The 25,959-nt window shown below is 37.1% G+C and overlaps 1 protein-coding gene across 3 annotated transcripts in view; it reads right to left on the minus strand.

The window, feature by feature from the left end:
• The window catches only part of LOC117664199 (AGBL carboxypeptidase 4), an 836,143-nt gene extending 821,821 nt beyond the window's left edge, over positions 1–14,322 (minus strand). For 2 of the 3 annotated variants that reach the window (XM_034415044.3, XM_060689907.2), the window contains exons 1-2: positions 14,247–14,301; positions 7,389–7,511 (exon numbers count right to left, since the gene is read on the minus strand). In XM_034415044.3, coding sequence (XP_034270935.1) covers positions 7,389–7,511; positions 14,247–14,286 — 163 coding nt within the window. In that variant the 5' untranslated portion in view covers positions 14,287–14,301. Of the gene's footprint in view, positions 1–7,388; positions 7,512–14,246 lie in introns of all 3 variants that reach the window. The other variant, XM_034415043.2, reaches the window with a different exon arrangement.
• Positions 14,323–25,959: the final 11,637 nt, after the last annotated feature.

Genomic DNA, 25,959 nt, shown 5'->3' on the forward strand with positions numbered 1-25,959 from the left:
TCAATGCTAAACGTTTTGCTACAGCTTTCCCAGATTTTGGGCATACTTTTGTTTAGTAAGTTTGCTACAAATATTTTTTCCTGGATTTTTACCCTTGGACATTCGATTTTGACTCTTGCTTGAGCGATTGAAACTGTAGTCATAATAATTAATTATAGCACCTAGATTAGGAAAGTTTGGGGGTGGCAACATAAAGTGCCTTGCAATGAGTCATAACAAGTGGTGTTGACTCCAATAACCATTTACAGGGGTAAATGGCAAAAATCCCTGAACCACACAATATAGTTCTACCAGACAGCTGTGTGGATACAATTATTATGCTAATAAAAAAGCACTATATTACTTTCAGTTTTTCACCTGCACTGAAAAAAAATGAGTCTTTATTTTTATTTTAAAATATCATACAGTGAATTGAATCCATGCCTTTGGAAGTATGGTTAGAAATTGACTGTCTCACCTTATTTCCTTTCAGCCTAGAATCTTCCAAAATATTCCCTGAACACTAGGCAACCCTGTTATGGGTGATTAACAATGGTATATAGTGCAAAAGAAAATAAATAAAATAGAGATGGGATTCATTTTGACAACTCTAGGGTCTGATAGAATCAGTTACCAAATATTTTTAATATAGATGCAAATTGCATAATCCAACAGAACTTGAGAATTCTGATAAACAGTTATATTTATTTGCATAATTCTACAACTTTGATTGAGTATTGAATTGAATTAGATCAAGAAGCTGTATACCATTTAACAGTTATTTTAAAACACTGCTCAGCTATTGCCTTCATCCCGTTTATTGGCTTCCTGGATACATCAAGATGGACCTGCAGGAAACCAAATGTTGGACTAAATAAATCTTTACTTTGCTGCAATTCAACAAAACCCCTTTATTTTTCTTGCCAAAAGTACTTCCCTAATACTGCCAAGAAAATCGGATGGACATAATCACCAAAGGTTGAGCTCCACTGAGAGTGACTTCACCTTTTATGAAATTTGAAAGCTTTAGAGAGTTTCTAAATGTCATTGTTAAAAAAAAATCATAAAATGAGGAAAACATGTGCATGTGATTTGTTATTTTAGGAAGACTTAGGAAACGAACTTTCAATTGCCACTCAGCAAAACATTATGTTATTAGCCTCCATATTTGATGGATTCAAACTAAAGGGTAGAACATGTAGATTGGGAACTAGTGACGTGGTTCCATTGTCAATATCTATAATATCAAATCTTTTCTGCTAGTCTGTTAATAGTAACATTGATTTTTTTAATAGTAGAATACTTTATCACTGTTTGTTTTTTTATTATAGGCTGCCCAGAGCAGAATACAATAGTCATGATTTGTGAAATGGGCAGCTATATAAATATGATGAAAAAAATACTATCATTTCTTTTTATTACTTTGATTCAACCAACAGAGCTTCAGAGCAGGAAATAGGGGTGCTAGAATCTTCAGATACTAAGAAAGGTGGTATAATGGTATATCCAAAAACTGAGATACGTTCACATATTGACCATCCTAACATCTTCAATGGTATGTCATTCTTCATTTATTGGTTAAGAGAACAGCCTCCTTCGGTCACTCATTTACACAGAGGTCACAAGTAATAGACAGAAAGTCTCCATCTTGGCAACCTAGTAGATAAATTGGATTTCTGCCACTTTTTATCTGTTAAAAGAAACTTTGGATGAATCTTGCTCTCTACTGAAGAGCTTCACAATATTAGGAAGACCAGAGAAGATGTGCTAGGGCCATGATGGCGAACCTATGGCATGCATGCCCAAAGTGGCACGTGGAGCCATGTCGCCTGGCACACGTGGCATTGCCCGTTCCTCTTCCGGGTTTCTGGCATGAATGCGCACACAATGATCAGCTGGCCTTCGCACGTGAAGTGCTCCCTTTTTGACACTTGCGCATGCACGCACACTCTCTTTTTGGCACTCGGTGCGAAAAAGGTTTCGCCATCACTGTGCTAGAGGAATACAACGCATGAGGATTTCAATTATAGTGGCTGAGAAGAGGCAAAGGAGAGAAAGAAATAATTACATGATATATGTCATTGAAAAAGCTTAATTTTCTTTGATAAGGACTTGATGTCACTGACCTGAAAGTAGAAAAAATCTATGGGATAAATTACCTTATTAAAATCAATGGGAGCATAAAAATGTATGCAAGCTCTGGAGCCATAATATATTAGAAACCAAATATGTATAGTTGTGTATGCTTTGAATGCTGCTATCCCAGCACTGCTAAGGATTATCTGCAGAACTGTCCTCTTTCTGTTTTCCTTCATACCACTGAAGATGTCAGAATCTTGTCTCTTTTGCAATGATTATAAGGGACATATGAATTGGGCATTCCTCCCTTAAGCTTGTCTTCTCCCTCCCTCCCTTCCTTCCTCTCCCTCCCTCTCCCTCTCTGCTCTTGGAATGAGAAACGTCTATTGAATTGCTACTGGAATATCTTGGTGACCATAGAACTATAGCCTAAATAATTAGGCTTTCTCTGTCTATGCAGCATATAGTTTGGCATGACTACATTCTAACAACCATGGTGGCACAATGGTTAGAATGCAGTATTGCAGGATGACTCTGCCCACTGTCAGGAATTCGTTCCTCACCGGCTCAGGGTTGACTCAGCCTTCCATCTTTCTGAGGTCAGTAAAATGAGGACCCAGATTGTTGGGGGAAATATGCCGACTCTGTAAACTGCTTAGAGAGTGTTGAAAAGCACTATGAAGTAGTATATAAGTCTAAACGCTATTGCTGAATACTGAATTCTAGGAACAGAGAAAAAAATCTACAGTGAATTTGTCATGCGGCTAAACTTGTGATTCGTATATCCTATCTTTCTTTATCCTGGCACTTTCTTTTTCCTACTAAGTAGGCAATACAGCCTGCAGGGAAAAAAGTCATAAAATGAAAGAATACGTTTGAATGTGTGTGTGTGTGCGTGTAGAAGTTGCTTGATCGACAGTTGATGTTATTTACTTTACTATTCGAGACCAAATCAACAAACATTAAAACATAACAATAATTAAAATAGATATATAAAAACTACATGAAAATCAAAAGTAATCAAAACTGTGAGGAAAGACAATTTTTAAATGATAAAGCTACATATAGACATTTTGCCATGGGCTTTGATATATCAAAAAATTGATCACTGAAAAAGAAAGCAGTGATGTTCTTGTGGGGAAGATTCAACTTTCTGAAAATTGGAGTTCTGATCACCTTTGGGTATATAGCAGGGATGGCTCACCTTTTTGCCATCGCGTGCCAAAAGTGGGGGGAGCGCAGAGGAGTCGCATGCGCATGTGCCCACACCCATAATTCTATGCGCCCCACCCCCTGAGCATGTGTGCGGGACACCCCCGCGCTTCCATTTTTGGCACGTAATGGCCTGGTGTGCCCGGTAGGCCCATTTTTTGCCTTCCCCAGGCTCCAGAGGCTTTCTAGGAGCCTGGGGAGGGCATAAACGGCCTTCCGCACCCCGCTCCAGAGGCCGGAAACGGCCCATTTGCTGACTTCCGGTGGGACCGAAAGGCCCAAAAATCAGTTGGCTGGCACACGCATGGGCGCCGGAGCTGAGCTCGCGTGCCCACTGATATGGCTCCACGTGCCATAGGTTCGCCATCACGGGTATATAGTGTATAATTTAATAAAACCTGAGATATTTTTGAACATATAAACACAGTTTACATATAGTAGGTTAAAATGTCTTCCAGTTGTTAATTGGCAATATTTTTATTTATTTAAAAGACGTAGTCCCTACTTTAAATATTCAAATATTGAGAAATAGATCTCAATTTATTTGACTCTGAATGCAGTGGACTAATTCTTCCTCACTATTTTATGCATGTACATATTGAGCAAAATACATAAAATCCAACTCCAGTATTACATGTGTATAAAATATGCTCATATAAAATCTCACTCATATTTAACAAACATCCAGCTTTGATAGACAAACTGCCCATTAATCTGTTAAACTGAAGTTTTATCATTCTAATCTAGCCTATGTATTGCAGTTGTTTCTATAGCAAAGATCAGGCTCCCAGCATGCCATATCCCATTGCTATCCATGGACTAATATCCCTAGTTATAGATTAGGAACTCTATAATTCCTATCAGTCTGTCTGGGTTAGAATAGAACTCATCAACTATGGCAAATATAATTATTGAGGGATTATAGGGAGATATGCATGCTTCAGTCTCTCTTTATGATCTAAATAAATGGGTCAAAGTTCAGGATGTGGTGTTGATATTATTAATTTCTTTAAAATATTGTTACACTATTTTCCTATCAAAAGGCATTAAAAGCTACTGCTTCTGATAATTTTAACAAAATCTCACACAATCTCGACCCTTGTATAGGTACAGATTAATACATTTATATAAGCATACTTTATCAGTGATTCTGCAGAAGAGAAAATCAGGAATTATTTATGCCAGAGCTGGAAGCCCTTTTCTCACAAAGTAATTTGCCAAGCCAAGTCTTTACAGAAAGGGAGAATAAAAATCTCTGCTGCCTGTATAATAAAACTTAATAAAAAGTTATTACACAAGGAAAAAACTGAAAACTCTAACTTGGATGTTGTCTGCCACCCAAGGAAATTAACTCAGTCGAAAAAGAGATAAAGGGTTTTATCTTCATATGAAGAGCAATTCTTTAACAGCAGTGCCAAGCTTGTTGCAATAGACTTTGAGTATACTGTGGACATCTGGCCTGGCTATCTTTCTTCTGGAATTCAATAGCAACTAATTTGTTCCTTTGCAGTAATGATGCTCCTTATACTTTCTTTCAGGGTATCCTGATGCTGCTCAGTTTATTTCCTGTCCCTTGTAGACATTTAGAATTTTTTATTCTGTGGAGACTGACACATGCTTAGAGCTATTCTCCCTCCCCATCCCACTTATCTCTATTCCTGCTTTAAGCTCTGCTACATCTTTTAAGACATTGGTTTAACTCTACTACAGCTCCTGACTAGTTTGCTTATTTCAATCAGTGGGATGGCGTGAAGGCCCTTTGCCGTTCCTTGCTTCACATATTCACACATCTTACAATTTGTGTTCTATGTGTTTCATCAAATAACAGAAAAGATGACATGTGTATTTAGAATTATTTAAAATCTCTCCTTCCTTCGGAGGGCTGGGCTCCAAAAATATTTGAAATATTAATAAAACGTAAGTGATTGTACCATTAAAAGACAAGATGTTTATCCACAACACTGTTCAAACTAATCAGATGGATTACTATTTATTGTTAGTGTGCACACAACCAAACACATATTGCCTCACTGCTTATTTATATGAAAGTCCACAGAAGCCACAAACATGAATTATGCAGTTGCTTGTAAATAAACTCCATAAGGTTTTAATACTACAGCAGATGTAAGTAGCTGCAGGAGGTATGCCCACAGATATCTCCCTTGGTGCCCTCCAGACTACACTTTAATTTTGTTGCTGATTTAAATAAATACATGAAAAGCTGGCATACTGAAAATAAGCACCTCCTCGAACATTATCTGTGTTTCAAATATGCGTTTAACTTCCAAATGGGATTCAGAAACATTGTTTGATAACAATAATGGTTTGTATTTTTTTCTGAGTTCTGAATTTACACATTTAGAATGTAGACATTTTTTTGTAAATGGAATGCCTTGTATTCAAAACATTCCACATATCAATGGAATGTACGTATTTCTCTCTCTTTTAGAGAGAGAGAATTACTAATTCATATTAGTAAGGCACTATTGCCTAATAAATAAATACAGTTCATCAGAATTTATTTTTTAATATATTTTTACAATTTATTAAAATATTTGCATCCATTTTCAGTTGCAATATTTCTAGAGAGTTCTGTAAGAATGTTTTGTTTTTTTTACAATAGAGGAGCACTATGTAGCATTTTCATTAAAAGAAAGATAGATTTTATCCACACCGATAAACAGTGGGACTTATTTCTTATAAGTAATATATATTTATTTATTACCTTAATAAAGAAACTATTCAGAAAATGATAAATGTTATCTAATGGGCCAAAGTGACTAAAAATATTTTAAAACTAGAAAAATTCACGTTATTATTCTAAATAATTAACATTTTCCACAAAATCAACTTCTTTAACAAATTCACACATAAAAATACTGTGAACACTGCCCTTGGCTTTTGATTTTTTTCTCTACTCTCTGATTTTTTATACATATATTTTCTGATTTATTATGTATGTTGTTTTAGATGTTGTATGCTACCCAGTATTTTACAGTGAGATAAAAGAAATTATTCTTGCTTTATATATGAATATGAAATAAAATTTACATATTTTGAACCTGTAAATCCTAATATAACTGGGATCAATGCTCTCATTATGCTGCTTCATCTCTCCCATTAATTACAGTGCTTTCTAGAGTGCACACAAGAAACTCTATAGTTTAATTGGACAAATTCAATCCCTCTCTTTTAGCAAAAGATGTTCTATTTGTTTTGCATTAATAGTCCTGACCTACCTCAGCTATTCTCACACAGTTTAGACAAGAATTCTTCTGTCATGTTTTTAATATTTGGTACTATTATATTAATCAACTATTGGTGAAATTATCAAAATAAAGTCATCTCAAGAGTTTTTATTGGTAGGAGACAGCATACTTCCAAACAGTATAATTTAATGTTGTTTTCCAACAACAGCTATGCCTGAGAGATTCTGATATCAGATGAAAAAGATAAAGAATGTCTACACATAAAATTCATCCAATGGAGACAGGTACTTAGGACCTTCTAATCCTGAGAATCAGGACAGACAAAAGTTTTCACTGCAAGGACTTCCTCCTGTATTTCTGCTGAATGGAAATAAAAATATCTTATACATTTATTCATAATCAATTCCTAGTCTTGCAGTAACATTAAGAATAATTATTTGTTGGTCAAAGTCCCATACAGTCATTTATCTTTTTAAAATATAGGCTTATTCTCAATATGTATTGCTTTAAGAGATTATCGTATTTTTTGGAGTATAAGATGCACCTTTTCCCCCCCTAAAAGTGGGTGAAAGCACTGCAGAGTGCTTCTAGGGGCTTGGAAGGGTGAAAACATGATGCGTGAAGGGCTTCGGAGCCCAAAAATAGGCCCGTTTTTGGCAAAAATGGAGCACTGCAGAGTGCTTCTGGGGGCCTGGGAGGGCGAAAATCCGACACAAGGAGGCCGAAAACTATTTTTTTCTTGTTTTCCTCCTGTAAATTTAGGTGCGTCTTATAGTCCGAAAAATACAGTAATAAGTTCCTCTGTTAGGGACATGGGTAATTGATAAATAAATACTGCAAATATTTTCTAGCTAAATTTAAAACCTAATAGCTATCACCAATTAATCTGATAACTAGCAATCCACTTACCACTTTCAAAGCAGGCATCAAATACAAGATGACCTTTTTTTGTCTGTCCATAGTAACCTGGTGGAAAAGCTGTATATTTGCTTAAGTTTCCTGTAATGGTTTCATCTATTTCTATGTCGCTACCTGTTGGAATAACAATAAAGAAGCCAATTAGATATAATTAGAAACTCAACACAAAATAAAATGAAGTGGTTCTCTTTATTAAGGATTTGAAATGGTGGCAAAACCTAATGCTTATTTATTTACTTCAGCGGTGGACAACTATGGCCCCTTTAAGACCTGTGGACTTCAATTCCCAGAATTCCTGAGCCAACCATGCTGAAATCTTGGTCATAAAGGGGCCATACTTGCCCCGACTTACTTACTTACTTATTTGTATTTCATATTTCTAGATCGCCCATCTCCCTCAAAGAGAGATTCTGAGTAGTGGACAGCACAATATTAGGATATATAACCACAATAACCAGGCTTAGGACCTGGTTATCTACAGGACCGCATTCTGCTACCGATTGCCTCCCACCAACCAATACGCTCCCACAGAGAGGACCTCCTCAGGGTGCCGTCAGCCAAACAGTGTAGGCTGGTGACCCCCAGGGGTAGAGCCTTCTCTGTGGGGCCCCGGCCCTATGGAATGAACTGCCCCCGGACATATGAAGAATCCCCGACCTCCGTGCCTTCCGTCGCGCTCTGAAGACCCTATTATTCCAGCAAGCTGGACTGACAGGATAAAGGTTTTTTAAATTGGGTTTTGATAGGAGTTTTAAAATGACCTTAGTTGGATGTTTTAAATTTGGCTGAATGATTGAATTATTTTAATAAGCTTTTAATTTTTGTTGTACATTGTTTTTACTATGGCTATTCACCACCCTGAGTCCCTTGGGAGAAGGGAGGTATACAAATATAATAAACTAAACTAAACTAAACTAATATTGGCATATAGAACAATTTATAAAATTAAAATGTAAAAATTAGTTTACAGTTAAAATTTAAAAAAAAAAAAAATTCCAAACAGACAGGAAAATTTTCAAGAAGGCAATTTAACCCTATTAAAATTGATTGATGGAGGAAGAGGGATAGTTCTCGTGATACCAGCCAGCCCCCCACAACTACATTGTCCTTTGGGCCTCCCAGGCAAGGCCTTCTTTTCAAAAAAGCTTATTTGAAAATTACTGCCAATAAGATATTTTAAAGCATTAATTTTATTTATTTGTATCCTGCCTTATTATTTTTACAAATAGCTCAAGGGGGCAAATACATCCACCTTCTTCCTCCTATTTTCCATACAACAACCACCCTATGGGGTAAGTTGACTGAGAAAGAGTAACTGGCCCAACCTTATTATATATACAGTGTATTAGGCACCAACCTAGAATCCGAGAGACTTTGAGATCTAGTCCTGGCCATATATCAGTGGTGGGTTGCTACCAGTTCACCCCGATTTGGGCAAACTGGTAGCAGCGGCGGCGGGAGGCTCTGCCCATCCACCCAGACGTCATCAAATAAGATCTACACATGCGCAGAAGCTTCTGTGCATGTGCAAAAGTGGCACGCACACTAGCACGCACATGCAAGCCAGTAGCAAAGGTAAGTGAAACCCACCCCTGCCCTATATATACAGTATCTTAACATATAATACACTATATAATGAACGTATAGTGATTGCAATTACTGTTCTAGAGAATGGGCCTAAGTGTTCATGATCCATAATAAAATTCTATATAGTTATATCAGAGAATTAATATGTTATTAAACATATATAACACACCTTACTTTACAGTGCTATATACTTAAGCAAATTGTAGTTACTCATTAACATCCTAATTAAATTTACCTTGTTTGTTTTTAATATACTGTTAATATCAATTTCAGATTCTCTAAAGATGTACATTTCATTGAAATTAATGACATCTAAACAAAGAAATGAGATATGCAATCCTATTTATTCCTATCCATTGGTAATTCTCATTGGGCATGTTTTATATTTGGAAAAAAGAGATGGTGTTTGTTAGTTGAATCATATAGTTAAAATCACAGTTGGTTTTACATGAATGTAATGGTTATTGTTTAATTATTGTTTAATTATATAGCACTCTTTTGTTGAGGATTCTCAGAACTATGTACAATGTACAAAATATATAAAAGAACCAGTTTGGTCTACTGGTTAAGGAACTGGGCTAGAAAGCGGAAGAATGTGAGTTCAAGTTCTGTTTTAGCCATGAAAGCCAGCTGAGTGACTTTGGGCCAGTTACTCTCTCTCAGCCTAACCCCCAGCTCACAAGGTTTTGTCATTGTTGGGAAAATAGGAGGAAGTGTGTTAGATATGCCTTGACTTATTCATAAAAATAATAAAGGCGGGATACGAATAAATAAAATTAAAAATAAATAAAAATAGTTTGATAAAAGTATATAATAGGCGGGATACTGGGTACTTACGAGATCGCCTTCTGCTACTGTTAGCCTAACACCGGCCAGTACGCTCCCACAGAGAGGGACTCCTCAGGGTACCGTCAGTCAAACAATGTCGACTGGCGACCCCCAGGGGGAGAGCCTTCTCTGTGGGGGAATCAACCCTCTGGAATGAATTGCCCCCGGAGATACGGATGATCCCTGACCTTCGCACCTTTCGCCGTGCCCTTGAGACGTTATTGTTCCAACAAGCTGGGCTGGCCTAAACATCAATTTTAATGTGTTGTTTTGTTTTTTAATGATGACTGGGCCAAATTATTTAATATGTTTTTAAATTGCTTTTAAATTTTATATATGTGTTTGTTTTATCTTTGGCTGTACACCGCCCTGAGTCCTTCGGGAGAAGGGCGGTATAAAAATTAGATAAATAAATAAATTAAATAAATAATATAATGATAGTCAACAATTCCGTCAACAAACAGAATTAAGCTAAAAAGCCACATAAAGGCAAAATAATCCCACAATACTAACTTCCAGAAATGTACCAGATGGGTCGAAATTCACTGTTAAGTTGGATGTACTTAGAAATTGTAAATAAATTCTAAATTTATTTTAGAATTGTAAAATAAATTGTAAATAAATTCAAAATAAATAGTTGAATAAATGTTCCTTCGCTTAATACTTAAATCAAGACTGGGTTGGGAACCTATTGTATTACTCTATGAAGCAGTTCCATAATTCAGGCAGCATTTTACTCCCAGATAATGCTTCATAAGGCACATCCACCAAAGGGTCTCCAAAGCTATCTTAGCACTTGGGATGATTGTTGAAGAAAGCAATCTTCTCAATACCAATGTGGCTGAAGTAGAGGCCTAGGGGCTCCAGCAGCGTCAGCTGAACCCGTTGGCCCTGCCGTTCTCCAAATTGCATGTGCAGTTCTCACAATGCTTCAGAAGACCTCAGAAACTTTTGAAAGGCTTTCCAGCGCACTGCAAGAATAGTGGAAATTATTTGGAGAATAGCGCACACTATTTGGAGAATGGTGTGAGTGGCCTTGGGAAGAAGGTTGAGGCAACCAGCAGCCTCACATAGGCCAAGGCCAGATGTGCCCCATCAGCAGCGGAAGATGGCAAAGGTTCCCTGGTGATGGTAGGGCCAGTGAGCACAAGGCAGCAAGGCCAGCCGGGTGAACAGAGCATAGAGTGGCAAGGCCAGTAGAGCAAGCAGGGAGCACAGGGTGGGAAGACCAGCTGGCTAGCAGGATGGGCAGAGTGCAGGACGATGGCCAAAATGGCAGAGATGGAGGGGAGATAGGCAGGTGGAGGAAACTGAAAAGGAAGCCATCTTCTTACCTTATTAAGGCTTGGAGCTGGAAGCACCAAGCCGGGAATAGCTTTGATTGAAATGGGCCCTTACCAAACGACTGGTGTTATTCAAATAGCAATGGCACAGGGAGTGCCAAGATTGCCATCATTAAACTGTGTCACTTGATATTGTGCTTTACAACATCACTTAGCAATGGAAATTCTGTTCTCTATTACTATTGTAACTCAAGGACTACCTGTACAGTTCTTTCAAAAAGGATCCTTTAAAAATGTATGCTTATTAAAAGAAACAGTTGATGAATTCATGTTTAGAATTAAGTTAATAATGTTTAATGGTTTAGAAATAAATTTAGCTTTCTATAACTTCCAACATTTAATAAATATATAACAAGGATTACCATAACACTTAATGTATATTTTTATATTGAAAATGTTTCACACAAATTGTTTAAAATTAATATTGCTCATAAATGATAAAAATGTATTATTAGTTAAAACAGACTTCTCTGTAATAAAAGATTTATATATAACTTGAAGCAAATTATCTTAGTAAAAATAGTAAATTATAATAATTTACTAGTGATGCAGAGCAAATTGAGAGGAATAAAAGCAGTGCTATGTCATTGTTTCTGCTAAGAGACCAGCTGCTTTTGGCCCTTTCTCAATCTGAACTGTTTCTCCCAGCTGGTTATTATGTAAACTGTAATTTTACAGAACAGGGAACTGAGTTTTTTCCCCTCATATTACCATTCTCTTTTCCTTGTGAGATATATTTCAGAACCCAGAAACTATCACTTCACTCATTTTTAAGGTCCTTTCAGAACCATGTGTGTTAAAGATTGAGCTACATACACTGAAAACAAATGGATTAGAAATCCAGATCCTACAGAACCTAGTAAATCATATAATTATTATCTTAACACTTGAATTGGGATCTTACAATGTGCTGTTTGTATGGATTTAAGAAAAAAAAAAAAACCCAAAACCACTCCATTATGTGAATTTACAAAGTTTTTTGCAAGGGCCATATTACAGATCATTTAGTAACACTAGTCTAATTCTTAATTAGCAATGTAGAGCCAATGGGCACTTCTAGAATCTCACCTGTCTAAAGCTCATTCTCTGCCCTCCTGATTTTATTTTTTTAATTTAAAAATTATTTTGGATAATTTGCAAGCAGTAAAACTCCAAATCCAGCAACTCTCCTCTACGTCTCCCCAGTGTATCTCCAGGGCTCATGTGAATCAAGAATATACTTTAGATAGGGAAGAAGTGTAAGAGAACAGAAAGTCAAGGTTCAGTTTCCAGCCACTTACCAAAACCTCTTCAAAGAAAAAAGAAAAGTAATGGCTTGGAAATCTTAGATATGGGCATTAAGGATGTACTACACCATCATATCTGAAACTGGTGTTATTACTAGAATAGCTGTAAGACATTATCTCTTAAACCTATTTCTGCAACAGGAATATCTTAGTCAGTGGTTTTAAATTCCACCTTCTGATTTCTGTACCTCATTAGCTGGTTCCTAACAACAGACTTGTTAGGAAAGGAAGAAATGTCTTCCTTTCTCTCAACCAGAATGAAGTATTGCAAAAAATACCTAGTTTCAAAAAACATGTTTTCCTTTCACTCTCACAGTTTTGAAGAGAATGTTAAAGGCTACTTTGCAGTTAGAAACCTTCCTCATAGCAATTGCTCAGATTTTCTTTACAGAAGACCAGACAAAATATACAGAGTAGTATTTTCTTTCCCTTTTATGTGCATGGAGAGTGAGGGATTTTTAACTGTCCTGTTGGTCAACTGGAAGTGAGCACTGATTAGTTCATGATGTCCCTGCTTCTTTTCAGTGTTTTAAGGTGAGCCAAAATGAAATTAAATACAGGTAAGCGCCATACAGCACTGCATGATGAAGAACTGGAAAGAAGAAACAATATGGTCTGTAATGACAAAAATGGAAGTGAAACAACTTATGTCAGAATAGAATGATAATTCCTGGAAGTGAAATGACAGAAGTAGTAATCAGATAATGGCCAAATGGTAAAAGGATGCTGAAATGAGGTTTAAAGCCCCTGAAACCATAATTATCTTAAGTGGCTGTTGTATAGAAATATCAGCACCTGCCTGAAAATTACCATTTTAGACCAGGCTAGACTTTAGAAATAAAATGCTGAACCTAAAAATTCAGATATCTTATTTCTATGTTCACCGAAAACAAGAAATTACATTAAAACAATAAGTCTAATATTGACATTCATAAATAGTTCTTACATCAGATTTAATTAACACAAAGTAAACATGTACAGTATTTTTCAATGTTCACCACAATTTGTATTTAATTATAAAAACTTTTTCCTATTTTTTTTCTTTCCAGAAAGAAAAAGTAGAATTATTGCAGGATCTTGATTAACAGTAATTAAGACCTTGTCTGAAATCATTGAGGACCTCAAAATTGTCTATCTGTGATTCCAACCTCAAGGCAATCAACTTCCTTGTATTAACCCCAAATTTCTTTGGCCTTTTCCAGTCCCTCGGAGTCTGGCATGACAACTGTTATTTTTTCCCCCTTCAATACTGCTTAGGTTGTGTTTTTCATTCAGACATCAAAGCCCTTTTTATGCATATATTCAGGGGACATTTTCATTTTAAACCCCATGCCCTTTCATTCCCCTTCACTCTTCAGATACCACTCCTTGCTTTTCTATAGTCTTTCTATGGTCCTCAAAAAGCTCCCTTGCTTCTAAAAACGACATTTCTTTTGTGGGAGGCTTTATAGTTATCAGTATACACTAATATACCTGGAACTATAAGGATCTCCTCCCCCCCCCGCCCCCAAGCTAAAGAGGCCTATACTTCCTTCACCCTGTAAGTAGATCCCTTTCTGACCTGCATGCCCAGCAAAGGAACTGCTGTATTTATGTCCGAAAATATAAACGCTTATTTGCTTACAGCAACACTCTTTGCACAGAATATGAGGTCATTCCTTACCAAAACACTCAGAGCTGAACTGACTTTCTGTTACCTTTTCCGAAAGCCACCCATTTATGTTTATTCCCTTTCTCCGCAAAGACCCCCAGGCAATTCTCCCAAATCTCGCTCCCTCCTCCCGAGAACTACAGCAATTACTAACCCGTTTCTGCTGTCCTGCTCTCCGCCATGTTTGTTTTCATCCCTATTTTTCTCCCCCCCTCCCTGCACTAGACGCTGCTGGAACGTCACCATGGCAACGTACGTCACAGCCCGGGAAGTTCCCCATTCCCTCTACTCCTGCATATGCGAATGGTTTGTACCGGGATTAAAAGTGTTAAGAATTGGGAAGGATAAAATATTGATATAAACGCATTAAACCATGCCAATCTGTAGATGGATAACTGGCACTTGAATATAAAGTGAAATCAATGAACTTCAACGAGGCTGCACCCGGAATAGGACCTCGATCAATTAAGTGATAATCATGCCTAAGTGAAAACGGGGATGGGGTGGGGTGTAGAGACATTTTTCAGTAAAAGTTAATGCTATGAGAAAGAGCTACCTGGACCTAAAGAATGCAGAGGTTTATAAAATTGAAAATATATGCAGAAAGCTTATGTACTCTTAGCTATGCATTCATATACAACCAATTTCGTTGTATACATGATGCACAATGACAATAAAGGCTATACTATTTTCATGAAATAAACAGGGCTTGAGTGATAGCAAGCATCAATCTCGTCTTTTTTTATTTAGATGGCTAAACAAAGGGATGTTTCACACCTTACAAAACTCTTCCATTTTTATTTCTCTACTTTTCTTCAGAATAGCTTCCTCTTCTCTTGGGATGGGGACTAGAGGAGGAGTGGGAGGTATTGGCTGCTTTTCCCAATGTGAGTGTGTCCGTGTGCACATATATGTATGTTTTCTCTCTATATGGTTTAAGATCTATAACATGGCTAGTTTCTAGTAATTGTAATGTGGCTGGCTGGTTTCTGACTTGAATTTTGGTCCGTTTAAACATATTTGTTTAAATGGACCAAACATTCATAATCCTGAATGGCTTTTTCAAATTCACTTAATAGTTTTTGTGCTGCAGGTAGGTGGGGGGAGGGAGGAAGCATGTGGAAGAAGAATTACCAGTAAATAGGCATTTCACAATCTCAGCAACTTTAAAATATATGGACTTCAACTCCCAGAATTTCCTAGCCAGTGTGGGAGGAATTCTGGGAGTTGAAGTCCACACATTAAAATTGCTGAGGTTGAGAAACACTAGATGAGCCAACCTTATAGAGAAAGGCCTTTGGCCTTCAGCCCTTTCTCCACTTCTTGTGCAAATTTCTGCAGTGCTGCCATATGCTTTGGGGAAGGGAGATTGTAATTCTAGTGGTAGGATTGCATGCTTGGATTAACCAGTACATTTTTTCCTCATTTCCTGTGGAATTTATCTTCTACTTGCAGCCATCTTCTGTTTGAGATATTTTTCAAATGAGACTGGATTGCACTTGTTACACAACAGATATACATGTAAGGAGCCAGTAAACTGTAGTTATCCATAATGCCAGAAAAGTAATTGACATCCTCTACTGTGTAGAACTGTATGCAGTGGACAATAAAAAGGCACCTTAATGTCCTGTTGCAATTATAAATATCATTGTGAATCATTCCACCATCACCACCTCTTTCAGGACAACTAGCTGCTGGGCTGGAATCAGTATGTGAAGCAGTAAATTTTCTTCTTCTAGCTCAGTAGAGCACTAGAAAGAGTAAGTTCTCCAGACATCCTCAAGTGGGAATAAGAGACACCATTTTCTTTTCCATTGCCTCTCCAAATGTCGTAGCTTTTAATGATGGTGACCTATGCACTCAGGTGATAGAGCACAAGGGACAAGATATGAGTACTAGCAATGATGGTAAGTGCCAATAGCAGGATTCTCATAGGTATGCATTGATTTAATAGTCTTTTAAGTAACCCTGTGGAATTGCTTTTACCCTCAGGAGAATCAGAGACAGTATATGTACCAAATTCTTTCCAAGGTACATGCATGAATCTTCTAATTTCCTGGTACCAAGATTTATAATGGTGTGGCCACTATGTTGGTCCACCTGGCAAGCAGTTGATCCAACTGGGAATTCATTGTGAAATACCAGTCACAATGATTCTAGGTCTTTACCATCATCCATTACATTTCACAGCATTCTTCCTATGTGTTTATTGTTCTATTTATACAATGAGTATGGGGTAGTAACCTAAATAACTTGCTCTCCAAATATGGACATCCATTTTTGGGGGGCAAAAGGGCAGCAAGACAAGAAAGAAAGAAAGAAAGCAGACTCATCTTGATGTGAGTCCATGAAATCAGAAAACCAGTTCCTGGGGGTCCCACCTAGCAGTAACTGATCCCCATGGCAACAGTGTCACTGGACTGTGTTGCCCTTCCATCAAACATAATCATCACCAAGGATCAAAGACAGGACTTGCTGGAAGATTCCTTTTCTGTAGCTAATATGATTTGTGGCTGGATTCAACTGGCACACAGGCCTTTCACCTGTTGTCCTCAGGATAGAACATGTCATGGCTCAGTAACCACAGTGTCAGCCCTTCAAAGTAGGGCAAATCAGGAAACCAGGGCAGAATACCATGTGTCTTGTTGACAGCTATGTGCAGGTTGCTAAAAACCATGGGAAGCTGATGCCTACCAGACGAACACTGTTTAATGCAGGACTTATGACTCGACGCTCTGTGGTGGCAGTCACACCTTTCAGAATTTCAGGGGTCTCTCTGAGTTCCAAGCTGATCTACAGATAGTCCTCAACTTACAACCACAATTGAGCCCAAAATTTCTGTTGCTAAGTGAAACAATAAAGTGAATTTTGCCCCATTTTACTTTCTTGCCACACTTAAGTGAATCGTTACCATTATTAAGTTAATAATACAGTTGTTGAGTGCACCTGGCTTCCCCATTGACTTTGCTTGTAAGAAAGTCGCAAAAGGTAATCACATGACCCAGGACACTGCAACCGTCATAAATATGAGACAGTTGCCAAGTATCTGAATTTCGATTACATGAACATGGGGATGCTAAAATGGCTGTAAATCAATGGTGAAATCCAATTTTTTTTACTACCGGTTCTGTGGGTGTGGCTTGGTGGGCATGGTGTGGCTTGGTGGGCGTGGCAGGGGAAGGATGCTGCAAAATCTCCATTCCCACCCCACTTCAGGGGAAGGATACTGTAAAATTCCCATTCCCTCCCCATTCGTGGGGGAAGGATATTGCAAAATCACCATTCCCACCCCACTCTGGGGCCAGCCAGAGATGGCATTTGCCAGTTCTCCAAACTACTCAATTTCTCCGAACTGCTCAAAATTTCCACTACCAGTTCTCCAGAACCTGTCAGAACCTGCTGGATTTCACCCCTGCCGTAAGTGTGAAAAATGGTCATAACTTTTAAATGCCATTGTAACTTCAAATGGTCAGTAAATGAACTGTTGCAGTGGTGAAATCTAAAATTTGTTTCTACCGGTTCTGTGGGCGTGGCTTGGTGGTGGGGGTAATGTGACTGGGTGGGTGTGGCCAAATTTTTTTTTTTTTACTTTTAAAACCATTTTTTCTACCACCTCTTCGGCAAAGAGGTTGTAAAAAAATGCTTTCAAAAGGCTCTGACAATCCCAGCAAAGTTGCCTGATCGGCAGAGGCTTTTTTTAAAAGCCTCTGCCAATCAGGCAACTCAGCTGGGATCGTCAGAGGCATTTAAAAGAAAAAAAGTTTTTTTTCTTTTAAAAGCCTTTGATGATCCCAGCCGAGCCGCGCGATCATCAGAGGCTTTTTTTTTTACTTTTAAAAGCATTTTTTGGCCGAAGAGGTTGTAGAAAAAATGCTTTTAAAAGTAAAAAAAAAAAGCCTCTGATGATTGTGTGGCTCAGCTGGGCATGGGGGGGGAGGGGCAGGGATTTTTGCTACTGGTTCTCCGAACCACCCGCTACCATCGCTACCGGATCGGGTGATCCGGTCCGAACCAGGAGCATTTCACCCCTGAACTGTTGTAAATCGAGGAAGAGCACTTGCCTAAAGCATTGGGCAATATGATACCGTTGATGTGACCTGAACTAAGCAAACATCATAGATAAAAAGGGATATTCCTCCAAGAAAAGGGTAAGTAGGACTTAAATATGGGATTATCCAATTGATGACAGCACGAACAAGAACCCAGCACACTAGTAACTGGTGAGATGCATAATTTCCCTACTCTCTGATATAATTCCTGGTGAGGCAGTTTGTCATGCACTGCTGGCAGCAGAGCACATCTGACATCAGGAGGGTCAGGAAGTAACTCATAAGTGCATTGTGTGCAAATACATTAATAATGTAACCCTTTAAGCCCTCCACATCCTGAGCTCTGCCCACCTGATTCATCATTATTGAGGACTCTGCTATCAAGTGGCACTGCAGTACTGCACAGGTGAAATGATGATCAAGGAAAGAAATTGTGACAGTCATGACAGCTTGAGTCAAATATCATTGTTTCAGTACTCCTGAACTCAGCCACCTTTGCTACAAAGGTTTGAGGTGGAGAAGGTCAATCAGTATAATGACAAGACTGCAAAGTGTGCTTTTTGTTGTGCCAAGGTTCTCTGGCGACTGTATGATTAGGACTCAGCTGATGTTGCCCCCATTCCTGGGACATGAGGACATGCTTTGCTCCTGGCCCTGGGACATGAAGGCTGGGAGCAGAGACTCTGTCCTCAGGAGGATTGTTGAAGCAGTGGTGTAGTAGGACCACGGGTTCCTTTTTTCTTTTACATGAGAATGTGACCTTGGATTCTTTGCAGTCCTGCTTTTTTGCAAGTAGTGGCTGATCACAAAAGAGAAATTGCAGTATAATAAAAGAGCAGCAGTATAATAAAAGAGCAGCAGTATAATCTTGTGGCAAAGAGGTAGGCAATTGGATACAAGTAGGTGCTGCAATATAAAGATGCTAATGTTATGCTATCCAGCACCCAAACAATATAAAAGTGAGTGGAAGGATTGAAAATGGACCATACAAATGAAGGCAAATATACATGTCCCAGGAACCAGTCTGGGTCAGTCACTGGGACTGGTTTACGAGTCTGGTAAGAGAGAAGTTTCCTGAGGGTGGGCTCCAGAATGAATCCAAAAGTTTGGAAGATTAAACCTCTGGTCCCAGTGACCGACCCAGATTGGATCCTGTACATATACAGGGCATTTCTATACTGGGTAATATGATTTACTGTCACTTTGAATTTTGAAACAGGGCAGAGGATTGACACAAAGAGATTAAGTAGGCCCTTGAATAAAGAGATTAAAGTATATGTATGGTTTTAGGTGTCTGAAATCCACTAACAGTTAAATTTATCTAATGAGGCTATGAGAACTGAAAAAGAATCTAGCTTCCTTGGTTGTGAGTTTTGTGAAGATTTTGACACAACACAAAGAGAACAGCTGAGTAAGGCTAAAACATTGGCCAATCTGCATGTACAATGACCAGAGTTCAGACTGAATTTGCAATGAGTAAGAGACAGAAGTAGCAGATGTGATTGACAATTACCAATACCTGTTCTTGTATGTCTCTGGCACTCTCTTAGGGGATGACTGCTGGCAGGGCAATCAGGTGTTATAAAATGGTATACTTGTATCTTTCACCCTATCTACCCACTTCAAACTTGATTTCCCCAGCCCTATTCACTACTCCAAGTACAGTAATAATTGTGAGCGTTCAAAATGTTATTTCCTTAAAAATAAAAATGTCAAAACATTCCACGGTTCCCTGGACACCTGGTTTCTGGAATTCTCCCCAGACTCTTTACTCAGTACTGGCCATAAGAAGGATCTAATATAGGGGTAGGCAACTATGACCCCTCTACAACTTGTGGACATCAACTCCCAGAATTCCTGAGCTAGCCATGTAGGGGTCATAGTTGCTCACCCATGGTCTGATATATTCTTCCGTGTAAAGAAGCAATCTGTTTCATCAGCGTTTCTGCTCTCCTGTTGTATTTTATATACTCCACTTTGGATTGTGTGGTCTGGAAGGAAAAGGCAGAAAGGTTTAGACTATAACAATCAGCAACATTTTATGCTAGGATGCATTGAGAATTTATCTGGAATGCTTTTTTACCACCAACCCTGATCACATCTGGCATCCTTGCCAGCTTCTCCCACCAACCTATCAGTTTTACAGCAGTTGGACAACAATCAAACCAACCACTTGATGAGTTCCCTATCACCCTGGGTCCCTCAGGCCTGCTGGCAAAATCATTTATTCAGGGCCTTTCAAAAGAATGGTCAAGGTGGAAACCAATCTTATTTCCACAGGGATGGTTTTCCACAGGGAGGGAGCCATCATGAGAAGACTCTTCTTGGTCCTACCAGATGGATCTCCTTAAGAGAAGGGAACCTGTAACATACTCTGACTTCCTGCTCTGGTGGATCAGGTAGATATAACCAGAAAATACACTTCCTCAAATAACCAGGACCCAGGTCATGTAGGGCTTTAAAGGTGACAACCAGGACCTCGAATTGGACTGGGAGGCAAAATGAATTGGTGACAATCTATCTGTATACCTTGTAAAATTATTAAAATGACTTATGTCATTATGCAAATCCATGTGGAGCAAAGATATTCTGGAGTAAGTACATATACTACTGCAATAGTTACTTGTACTGTATGGTATTATGATGTAAGGCTAAATAAGAATTTGAGAAGTCCTCCCTATTTATATACTACACTTTTAATTGTGACTTTTTAATTGATTGTCATGTACAAGTGATAGTTTGTAATTCACCTCCCTGCTTTGCATCTTTGAGTTAACAATTAGTCAATATTTGTATTTAATTTAGCAATTTGAAAGTCACCAAGTCCATTTTAGATAGAAATAAACATTTCAATGAATCATAATAGCTATGGTCATAGGTATCAGAATTTTGTTTGATGGATACAGAGTCCTTTTCATTTCTGTTTAAAATCCTCAATAACTACAGATAGTAGTGCAATCCATATTGATGAAATATTCTGTTAACTTGAATATACCTATATCAATATTCATCAAAATTCTCAATATTTAAAGAAACATATAACCTATCCTTTAAGTAGAGAAGTATTGGAACTTCAATACTTCTCAGACATAAAATATGTTTGCATAAAAATATTACAAAAGTAATAGCCAACTATTATGAAAGTATTAATAGATTTTAGATCTCATTGTCTATGTATATGAGTATATCTAAACGATACAATATTTCTTACATCTGTAAGTTATCTACTGTATTTAAAAAAAACTCTGTGAAATTTTACCAAAAGATCTGAATTTATAGTTCATACTGTTAGAAAGAAATGGCAGTACATTTTCTATATTATTTTAGGATTATTACTACAAGTGGAATATTACTGTCAGTTGGACATATATTTGATCCATTCTATTCATACCCATCTGTTTCAGAGATTGCAAGGTTGTTATTGTTGGATCACTGAAACTAGACAAAGAAACAGGGCGGTCTGTGGGAGGAGTAATACCAATTACATGTTCAGGTAGAGGCAATGCTACATAACAAAACAAATGTGCAGTTCATACATTGAAATCTCAACCTTAGCATTAATTCAAGTATTGTATAGACAACAGCTTTCTTTGAAAACAAGTAAATGTAAGTTGTTATTCTAATACTAATTTTAAGGAAGTTTCCACTTTGGTTCTGTTTATATGAGAAGTGTATATAACTAAAACTGTTTAGTTTATATTAAATATTCCTTCAAAACTATTAATATGACCTATTCAGAAATAAATCATAAAAACTGTATATAATTTTAATAGTTTTATTTGAGTTTTGACGCTTGTTGTGAGACTTATTGGTTCAATTTTAATTAATCTGCAATAAATTTGTCGTAATATATTGGCACTGTTAATAAAAGCAATAATTAAGCAACACTCTTGATTGTTTCTGGAATACTTGAAATAATTTTAGATGGGTCTCGTGAAACAATAATAGCGTTTAAATATACATTCTGGCCTTATAAACCCAGAATTACTGTAGAGTATGATTTTCAAATCTTTTGTTTGAAATATTCCTGTTTACTTAAAAAAAAATTACTCTAAGGTAAACATTTGTGAAGACAGTGATTTCAAATTTAAAATCAAAATTAAGTTACAATGGCATAACTGGATATGTATTTTAAATACGAGCACGTTTTGTTGGAAAAAAGTCCCATCAATTTCAATGTGTTTTAGCCCCAAATATTTATGCTCATTGTTGCAAATAATTATTAAGTTTTATTATAAGTAAATATTAAATCTGTATATTTTGTCAAGGAAATGTAGTGTATTACAGAATACTTCCATTAGATAAGTTTGCAGTTCCACAGAATTAGTTATTATTTTGCAATTGAGGGAAAATTTGGAGTATTTTGAGCTATCAATAGAAATTACTGAACTATAAATATATCCATTTCATGCACAAATGAGTAGATATATAGTACTTATATGTGCATTTTACACTTATTGTAAAATGCTCATATTTCAAACATAAAAGTTCTAAATTTTTAAGACCTTGTATTGTTTGTATTTATTTATATTGTTACAACTACTTGTAGCTTTTCCTCAAATGAAAACCAATCTGTTCACAATATTTGGGTAACAGGTCATTAATTAGGTGCTATTCTTTTTATTTGTTTTTTAACAAGTTTTATGTTAAAAATTATGTTATATGAAATTCCGTGTGATTCTGATTTTCTTTTGCTAGTATTTTTTTAAAAAAAGAGTTAATTTTTTTCAGGCATTAAGGAAAACTATATATCATAAGTTGCAATGTTCATAATGGCTTGATATTTTTAAACAGATAAGAACATCTTTTGTTTGCATTTATTTTAGGTAACCATGACTGTATATTCAATTTATTTTTTGTATTTCCAGAGTTAATAACAATGTACATAGCAATGAACTTGTATAACCTCCATTGTGTTTGCATTTTAGTACTTTTTGTATATGCTTGAAATTATTTTCATAATGTACATTTTTAAAAACTGTTAATTTTTTCAGGAAGATAAATTGTCCATACTATATGCTAATCTAAGAAACATATTGGTTTCCATTATGTATATAGGGATATAAATTTACATTAATGAGGTGAAAAATATACCTTCTTCAAAAAAGTTTAACTCCAGACTTCATAGATTCATTGTTGTAGAGTGTTTTGCTAGAATACTTTTCTTACTATTTTCTCCTGGAAATTTTTTCCATCTTCCTAGTTTAGCACGTGGTCTAGGATTTCCTCTTGGTTTCCCATCCAACTAAAAATCACAACCAAGCTCTCTCCAGGGCAGGACAAAAGGAGTACTGTATAAGTGGCACCAGAATGTATGGAAGCCAATATGCTTATATAGTGCTCCATCACTACAGGATAACACAAATAGTAATAATGTATCTGAATGATAAAAATGTAAAAGTTGTGAAAAATGGGAATATATATTAATACGTATATAGGGCTAAAGGGGAGTATAAAATTAGATTATATACACATATTATATACACAATAATTGCAAAGTAAATTGTATTGTAATAAGTAAGTAACTGTATTGCAGTATGGTATACCTTCACAATAATCATTTACAGGATTACAAGTAAATCAGCTTATTTTTTTGTTATTAAATTTATTAGTGTTTCTTATCATCACAGAAAAGATGACTCAACTGAAATATCCAAATCTCTTTTCCAAAATTTAAAAATAAGGTTGTTTCACTTACAATACATGGACACTGATAATTCCATTTTAAAAGTTCAAATAAAATATATTTCTGGTATGAAACAATAATAGCCAATTTTTACTACTTTACATAGTTAGCAAAAATCATACCAGCATCTGATATTTGTAAATGCTAGAGTGGTTTTAAAATAATATTAAAATGCCATTAAGTATATTTTCTTATTACATTTCATGCACATATACCAATATACCCTTTGGCATATTTCCTAGTACCGTGTTTCTCCAAAAACAAGACCCTGTCTTATATTTTTTTGAACCCTGAAATAAGCGCTTGGCCTTATTGCCATGTACTCAAAAGCCTGATTGGGCTTATTATCAGGGAATGTCTTATTTTGGGGGAAACAGGGTAGTTGTAGGAAGAGTTGTAAATTAATCTCTGATACTTCCATTTTTTAAACAATTACACTATTTAGTTCTGAGTGTTAATAAAAAAACACCAAGGTAAAAAGAAAGAGAAGAACCAAAGGGGTTTCTTTTGTTTACTAAGCCATTAAAGACAATGACTGTCTAATCATTTTTACTAACTTGCTCTTTACTGAAGTCATGTAGGGAAAAAAACCTGAAATGTGCTTGATGCTACACTTTGCCCGTACAAATTTATCTGAAAGCAAATCAACCTTTGCAAATTTATCTGAAAAGTGAGTCCATCATTGTTCAGTGGCATGTATTGCACTCAAGTATGTGAGTGTCAGGCTTTAGTGTCATGTAGTTTATTCAAGCTCCTGCTTTAAAAGCTCTCAAAATGTTTTCTTCTAAAGGCTTTTCACACTGTAGCCTTTAACTGTTTGACTGCTATAGGTAAACTAACTAGAAATGAAAATGCCTTAAGGATTTCAACTCTTGTACTGCTTGCATCCATACTGTGCTGCCCAAGCCCGACCTGTGGACTGCCCTGTCTTGGTGCTCCTCCCAACCTGTAGGGATTGCAAGCCTCTATTGCTTTTCTATATTCAGATGGTTTTTTGAGGATCTCAGTATCATAATAATTTCATGCCAGTGTTATCTATTGGCCAAAGGTGATTCCTTGCTTCCAGTCAACAGAAAGTGTATATGTGTATATTTCTTATCAATTCCTTCTTGTTCTACACTTTGCAGCTTGCTTTTCTAGCCTGTTACTTAAAGCCCCCCTTTTTTCCCCTCTCAGATTCATCACACAAGTAACAAATCCCCAGAGGATGGCAGCTGTTGTTTTGCTTGCATTACATTTTTTTTTCTTCATCTAGCTCAAAAGGCTTGAATAAAACCACTACCAACAAAACCTACTGGGCTAGGCGAAGAAACCTTTTTAAGGACTTCAAGAGCTTGTATTTACGGATTGTTACATTTTGAGAACAGCTCTTCTTCACAAGCCATGACCCATTAGAATTCCCCCAGGAAAATCCTCCAGCACTGTATTTTCTCCCCTCCCCTCTCTTAGAAAGTAAATAAGAAGAGTCTGCAATAAGGAGAAGTAAAAAAACATTACAATTGTTCACAAGCTTGTCCTACTAAAATAACTAAGCCTTGACCTGGAAAAGAAACCACCTTTGCAATCCTGTACACCTGTATTCATCAGCAAGTACAACTAATTCAAAGAGAGCTTGCTCTCAAGTAAGTCGATTCAGGATGGCCATGCCAGCCTTCTTTCCTCTGCACTTGACGCACATGGCCCTGCAGAAAGATTCCCACAACCCTCTTAGACTTGGGGGTTTTATTTTCTGTGCCTGTCTCATCCTAGGCTTTCTGCCAAATAACAGTTTTCCTGCGATGGTTGCAATTCCCTACAATTAGGAATAAGGCAAATCAATATCATCTCAGCAGGACTTCCCAGTTCCGACTACGGGGAAAATAGGCCGTTTCTCTCCCCTATAACCCTCTTCGGATGAAAACTGCCACCTCCCAAGCTTCATCTTTTAATAGTCGCGAGCGGCGGAACAATAAATTGCTTTCCACCTTTCGGCCTCGTGTCCCTCCTTGGACGCAAGCGAGCTTTCCCGCTTTCCCTTCGCAGACCCGACAGACGACGCGCTCCGATTGGCCGAAAGCCGCCGCGCTTGGAACGTTGCAGAATCCTTAGCTTTTAAGATCCGGATCACGTGTCAAGCTCGGAAAGTTCGGTCG

Source organism: Pantherophis guttatus, chromosome 3, assembly GCF_059756535.1.
Source record: "Pantherophis guttatus breed Tessera chromosome 3, ASM5975653v1, whole genome shotgun sequence".
Lineage (NCBI taxonomy): Eukaryota > Metazoa > Chordata > Lepidosauria > Squamata > Colubridae > Pantherophis > Pantherophis guttatus.